The sequence below is a fragment of the Podarcis melisellensis genome (genome assembly GCF_964234715.1).
Source record: "Podarcis melisellensis genome assembly, chromosome: 1".
In the NCBI taxonomy this organism is placed as follows: domain Eukaryota; kingdom Metazoa; phylum Chordata; class Lepidosauria; order Squamata; family Lacertidae; genus Podarcis; species Podarcis melisellensis.
Window position 1 is genome coordinate 55,975,927 of NC_138528.1, and position 7,087 is coordinate 55,983,013.

General features: G+C 39.6%; 1 protein-coding gene across 2 annotated transcripts in view; it reads left to right on the forward strand.

Annotated features, from left to right (window-relative positions):
- SLC1A2 (solute carrier family 1 member 2) overlaps positions 1 to 2,864 on the forward strand; it is an 85,245-nt gene extending 82,381 nt beyond the window's left edge. For both annotated transcript variants that reach the window (XM_081891712.1, XM_081891711.1), the window contains one exon: positions 117 to 2,864. Coding sequence is in view for 1 of the 2 variants with exons in the window: in XM_081891711.1 (XP_081747837.1) it covers positions 117 to 191 (75 nt within the window). In the remaining variant the exon portion in view is untranslated. The remainder of the gene's footprint in view (positions 1 to 116) is intronic.
- The last annotated feature ends 4,223 nt before the right edge of the window (positions 2,865 to 7,087 follow it).

Here is a 7,087-nt window from a genome sequence, read left to right on the forward strand (position 1 = left end):
TCACACATAGATTTAATGTAAATCTTGTAAATATTCAGTTTTGCTGTTTAATTCTTGACATTTCTCGCAAAAGTGCCTTGATCTTTAAGTTAGGTGTTGATGACAATTATTTACAGGTCACCCTGGCAACAAATGGCAAATCTGCAGACTTCAATGCTGTTGAAGAAGAACCTTGGAAACATGAGAAATAAGGAAGGAACAATCCAAGTCCACCTCTAACAAGTCCCAGAAGTTGTATTGTGGTAAAAGCTGGTATCAAGATTCAAGAAGATTTTTCACTGTCTTCATTTAGTATAAAAACTATTCGCTTATTTAATGCTCTTAACGGAAACTTAGAAACAGTCTCATAAAGTCATTGCTCCTTTAGCATCTTTGCCAAATAATTCATAACCATCTCTCTCAATTGTGTCACCATTTGAATGGATGTGGCTGAAGGACACCCTGTCAGTTCAAGAGATGTATTTTTGCTGGGCTTCCTCTGTTCAACTCAAGACGTAGAGAATGTAGATACTGTACTGCAAAAGAGGAAAGATCAGAAAGCCCCAATGACTGGTGAGACTCTGGCTAATAAGCATTAAGTATAATGTAAAGGGTGCAGTCTTTTGCAATGCCTCTTCTCCTGCTGTAGATGTCAACCAGCACCTTGGTGCATATCAAATACAGTTAGCACTGTGGACTGTAATATATGATCACTGTAAATGTTTTATATGTGCTTTATTAATACGTGGCATATGATATTCTCAGTTCCCTATTATTCATGCCATCCTCACATCGATGGTCATATCCCAGTTCTTTTAACCATCCAGAGCCCCATGCATGCCAGATCCCAGGGGATATCGTCATTTTCATCACCCAAAACTTGAAGATATAGGGAAAATGATTTGCAGTTTATAGTGGTGGATGGGTGTGAATGCCTGTGTGCATGGTCCCCAAAAATGAATTAACCCCTGGGCAGCATGTATACATGGCTTGACCATGATTGGTTTTTTCTCCAATTGAGTTCAATGGACTGTATTGCCAGTATATAAATTTAGGTGTGAAATATGTAGTTTTCAGAGCTAATAAACCATCCCAGATTGTATGCTATTCATACTAGCAACTAGCACAATTCTGATTATCCATACAAGGAGAAACATAGACTGCAATATGTGACTGTCTCAATCCAGCAACGTCAAAGTACCATATTGATGCATATCACTGGTATTTCAGCAGGAAAATCTGCAGCAAGTAATATCTTGTCACCCTTTTGCTGAGACCTGGGATGGAACAAGGTGCTATTCTTTAGGGATAAAATGTCTGCAAATGAATCACATCTTTTGCATTCATTTTGCTAAAAACAAACTTAGCAAGTTTAATATTGTTTAACAGCTGGAAGCTATTTATACACTGGCGAAAATGTTTTATATGTTCGGTCCTTGTGAACAGAGAACTGAAACATAAGATATGGTAATAATCTTGTCAGTTATATCTTGGTTTGTACAAATGGGTTTGGGTAAAGAATATCCATTCAGAATTGTAACAGAATTATATTTAGAAATTGTTGTGATGCCCAAACTGCAATAATTCCTTGACAACCCATCATAAAAGGACACACTGCCACAGCAAATATCTGTAAATTGGAGCAGGAAAGATTTAATCTCGTTGACAGATCATAGAATTGCAGAGTTGGAAGAGTCAGTGAGGGTCATTTAGTCCAGCCATCTACAATGCAGGAATCTTTGCCCAACATGGTGCTAGAGCCAAAAATATTGAGATAAAGTGTCACATGCTCTACTAACTGAGCCACTCTGAACATGTTTGCCTTCCTGCAGACTTATACAGAGTATTATCCTTCGCCAAACAGGCATGAAGGATTTCCCATAGGTTTCAACAGAATCATGTTTCTCCCTTTTGCTCTGTTCATACATGAACGTAACTTCGCAGGCTGGGTCAAAGGAGGAGTGGCTTTGTCTCCCGTTAAACCAGCCTGCGCACCCATACTTCTTGTTCACCTTGAATTCTGGAGGTCATATAATTTAACTAAGTGGCCAGAGATGGGGTGGGGTAGGCTGTGTGGGAGAGCTGTGCTCATATCTTTCAATTCCCAACTAATTTGACACACTGAAGGGAGAGAGGAGAAACATCTCTGCTGATTCCTTGACATAAAGGCAGTGTGCTCTTGTAGGGAAGGAATCTACCCGTGGATTTTTATATGCTGATATTATACTTTTCATGGAATACATACATTTTGTAGAATTGAAGGCCCTACCCCATCTTTTGTGCACATGCTCATGTTAACATCAATGAGGTACCATGGGGATTGCTTACATACGTATTTCTATTCTTCCCCACATCACTTTATACTTGGCGGCTGTTCAGTGCACAATTAGAATGAGCAAACAAGGTACTGAGCTAGCAATGTGATTTCCAGACCCCTGTCTAGGGTAATGGTTTGAGCAACACTAATAAAAAAATACCCCATTGCTTTTATTTCATTTTATAAACTAGGAAGACGTTCTCAAATTGAAATGGGGATAAATTCCGCATGTGTGCAGAGTTAAGATTTTTTGAATGGATATCAACAGAAAGAACACCTTTTACAAAACTGGGGGGGGAGGGAGGGATTTTTGTATGTTTTATAACTCAGGGAATTTCAATCTTACGATACTCCTTTCCCAACAATATAAAACAGGGAGAGGGAAGCAACTATTATATTGGAGGCCTGCATATTTTATCTTCTAGATAAATGCTATTACATAATTCTGTTGTTCTAACTGGTCAACTGACTGTCCACAAGTATTTCTATTTAATTATGAAGTCTACATATCCTTAGCTGCCATTTCATAGTTTGCTTAGCCAATATGAATCTAGGTTGCTAAACCGGGGGGGGGGGGGGAATGAACCCTGTAAGTGGTCACAATACTAACACACATTCCTTTTTTTAATAGACACTTCTTTCAACTTGCAAATGTTCTATATTTTCAACATGAATTTGCACACTATGCTTTTTCCTACTAGCCTGAGGCATGCCATCTTTCAATACTATGTTCCATTCCTCTCTTATTAGGATGCAGCTTCTACCAAGGGGCATGTAAAATCAATTGTAATCATCTCTGCAACCTAATCTCCCATCTCCAACTGTCCCTTCTGCCCAGACTTGTGATAGTAATCTAGACAGAATCAGGGACAGGAAACAATTAAAAGTATCATTTGTAGGAAGTTATACGGAAGACCCTGACATTTCACCAACACTTCAAGCTCTTTCCAGCATGAGTGTGTGTAGTAAGAGCATGTGTGTGTTTTAGTGCTTTCCCTGCTTAGGCTCAAAACCTTTCCCTTTTTGTTTCAGTCATTCTTGGGCAGGTGAATGCTTAAGTAAGTAGCAGGTGAGAAACAATTTCCACTTCATTTGCTTCTCTTGACTAATTTTGCACCCGCACTTTGGATGAAATGATTTCTTTGCTCAGGTCTCGCTTGCTAGTCTGCATAATTAAGAGGACCTTGCTTTTACCTCTTTGTAGATTCTTTATAAAAGGGATCTAAGATTTCAGAATGCTGATAATCTGCCTCACATTGTCGTCAAGGGAAATGAAGGATGTTGAGCACTTTGCATTGGACCTTCTCTAGCATCCCATTCACTTGAAAAAAGGTGACCAGGTTGTAATTTTGTATTGCTCTTGGGTGGCTTGGCTTTGTTCTTTGGCTAGTACCATTTAAGGACTTCAGAAAATAATTAATGGCATAAGGTGACATCCAACATGAGTCATACTCAGAGCAGACCCATTGAAATTGAGTACATTGATTTGCATGGGTCTGCTTTGACTATAACTAATGGGTGGGTACACTTAGGCTCCCTTGCACCCTTGGCAAGGAGACACATCCCCCTCTTATCTTGCACCCTTGCAAGAGGATCCTGCACATGTCGCCTGGTCTCCCTGACCAGGGAAGAAGCAGCCTGGGGAGTGTGTGGACAGGCAGGTGGGCTCCTACTTAACTTGACCAACCCCTAGATACACCCCTGGGTGGGTATCTTCCTTAGATTTCAAGGAGAGCAGGCTGAGGTTTGGTCTTTGCTGGTGGCAATTCCATTGATGTTCTGCTTTCAGTGGATTTCCATAGGGCACAATCAGTAATTCATACTTGTATAAGTAAATCTATTGAGTGTGGGGAAGGATCCAAACTCTTGTGCCCTATTCCTATTTACTTTAACCCTCCTCTTCCCAAGAAACTGGAGTTTCTCCTCTTCTTCCCATAGCTCCTTGGCTCTCCTCCCCTCTCGTTTGTATCTCCTCTAATCTTTTCTTCTACCAAATGTCTCCCCTGTACTTCTCTAGTTTCTCAAAGCAAAAAAACAAACAAAAAAAGCCCCCCCCCCTCTTCCTGCCCAGACATGACCCTGGGCCTGGAGCTCCTTCTATCTTTCTCTTGCTCATCATTGTGATACCTGTTATCTTGTAGCTACTAACATTTTTTCAAGCAGCCACTCTAGCCATGTAACTCCATCTCTAATGCTCTTCTTTTCTCTACATGGAGAGAGAACTTTATGATGTCTGGGCAGAGGTTCATTGAGCTATGTAATGGGCTGGGCTGGGCAGAGGTTCATTGAGATATGTAATGTAATGGAGGTATGAAATATGTAATGATATGTAATATGTAATGGAGGTATGAAGCAATGAAACGGAATGATGACAGTCCTCCAGTGTTACTGGTCAACATTTGTCACAATTAATCGTACTGTTTTCCATTTATTGTCCACACAACTTCAGTGGGGTAGCATTTTATGTCACTAATTTGGGTTAAAATGGCTTGAGTTCGGCATAATACATGTGTAGTTATCTAGTCACCAGTATTACATTCGTTCTGATTATGTGACTAAGCCAAGCTCTTAGCCAGACCAAGCATTGTGTTGCTGCAAGTTTGCCTAATATGCACTGAATGGCATCACACACTTGCTTGGATGTTGGGTTTTTAACACAAGTCAACCTACCTACATTTCAGCTGACTAAAAGCAGCCTCTAAGCCACCCAACACTCTCTCAGTTGTCTTGGAACAGCCTTAACCAGCAGATAAAGAGAATTCATTATCCAACCCAGTCTTTGCTGGGTTTATTACAGTATTTCCTAAAAGGCAAAAAGCAAATATGTGCACATAGGACCTCTACATATTCAGGGATTCCCATTCCATTAACTGGAGGGATCTGATTTATTCCTTCAAAACTGATCTATTGCTGGAACAAGAAGATTATTTGAAATTAAGTTCCTTTTCAGTCAGTGGCACACAGATCCCTTAACTATTGTCTTTAAAACCAGGGTTTGTGCACATTTATTCAAGACATGGACACAATTTAATACTGTGAGTCTTTCACATTAACAGTATTTTGTACATAACACATAATGCTTCACAGGGATTTTTTCATTGATTTTCTACAGCTTTGAAAGCTTATTTGCAAATCTTGATTACCAGTTGATATTTTTCAGTCAGTGCTGTAGATTCCAACATTCCATTTTTTAACTTCTTCCAAGCTTCTTCTTCAAGCTTCCTTTTGAATACTGCAACAACAAAAATCCCCTTCTTTCCTGTCCTTCCTAGTGTGAACTGTAATTTATGGAATGCATGAGGAAAATATGTATTTCTACTTCTAAATACATCTTCAATTCTAATGTAGGCATTTATTCATACCTTTTGTCCAGCAGCCACAAACTACAGTGTAGACTGAATTAACAAATTTAGTATCTGTAATTTGCAGACATACTGATATTTTCTTATACTGTTTACAGACATACCAATATTTTGTTATACAACCTTATAAGACAGAGAGAGAAAGCTACAATATTTACAGGGAATCCATATTAAAGGGGAAATGGAAAATTTTCTTATAACATATATAGATTAATAAAAATTATCTGTGTTATATTAAACTAACGTAACCCTGTAAACTTTATTTATAACCTCTAAGCAAAGCACAAATAGGAAATAAAGGTGTCTTTAAATGCTGCAGTTCATTATGGAACACTATGTTGTTATAATAATCTTAAGATTGATCAGATGAACAAATGATTGATCTGTTATTTTTGATACTTACAGTGTAATCCTATGCATGTTTACTCGGACAAAAGACCCACTGTGTTAAACAGTGCTTACTCCCTAGTAAGTGTGTTTAGAATCACAGCCTTAACCTGGTGTCTTTACCAGGAGAATTAGGAAGGGTCTCCATCCTGCAATATACAAAGCGTCTGATCCAGAATAATTTATTCACCAGTATATTTTGTCCCCTAACCCTTCTCCTTACTGCATTTTCCTGTAGTCCCCAATGTTTCCAATGGAATCAATTACAAAGTCTGTGTACTTTAGGATTGCAGCTTCTGAAGAAGTCCCTGATCCAGCTGTAGTCATGGGCCATCAGGCATAAGAACTGGTGTCCTGTAATTGGCATCAAGTGATGCATCCAGCTAGTTCAAAGTGGCTTGGGTGAGAATCATAACGTGGAAGGAGATGAGCATCTGTATTTATTTATGTGCACAGACGACGTTTGCTGGATTGGCCAGAAGCCTTCAGAGACCAGGCCTGCAGTTCCTCCACAGTCTTTTCTAGACTGGCTAAAGTAACAGGCTTTGTCAGTTCACTCAAAGCCAGATCACAAGTTTTGCTGCTCGACAAATACTGTACAAGAAAGGAGGCGGCAGCAAAGCCAATAAGGGGTCATAGTTATTTAATGAATAACAGCCAAAACTTAGCCATGTGTACTCAGAAGTGAGTCCTGTTGAATTCAAGGGGGGTTATTCCCGGGTATGTGGGTTCTTATGCAGGGGGAAGGGAACAGAAGACAGGCAAATGGCCACATTCAATGGCCTGCTGAGCTCTTGCTGGTGTAGTCAGAAGTGAGGTTGGAATGGATCTTTTGTTTTTCCTTGTCTTCTTCCTGACCAAGAATTTATTTTAGGCTAGGACACAAAGGTTTCCACAGGGAGAGTATCAACGAAGTTGGATCTTCCTCTGGAGGGCAGAGCTTTGCCCTTATAGTGTGGAATTGAATCGGTTTTATGGCCATGGAACACCTCAGTGATCATAGGGTTGCAGGGTCTGTCACGTAAAATGATATTTATACAAG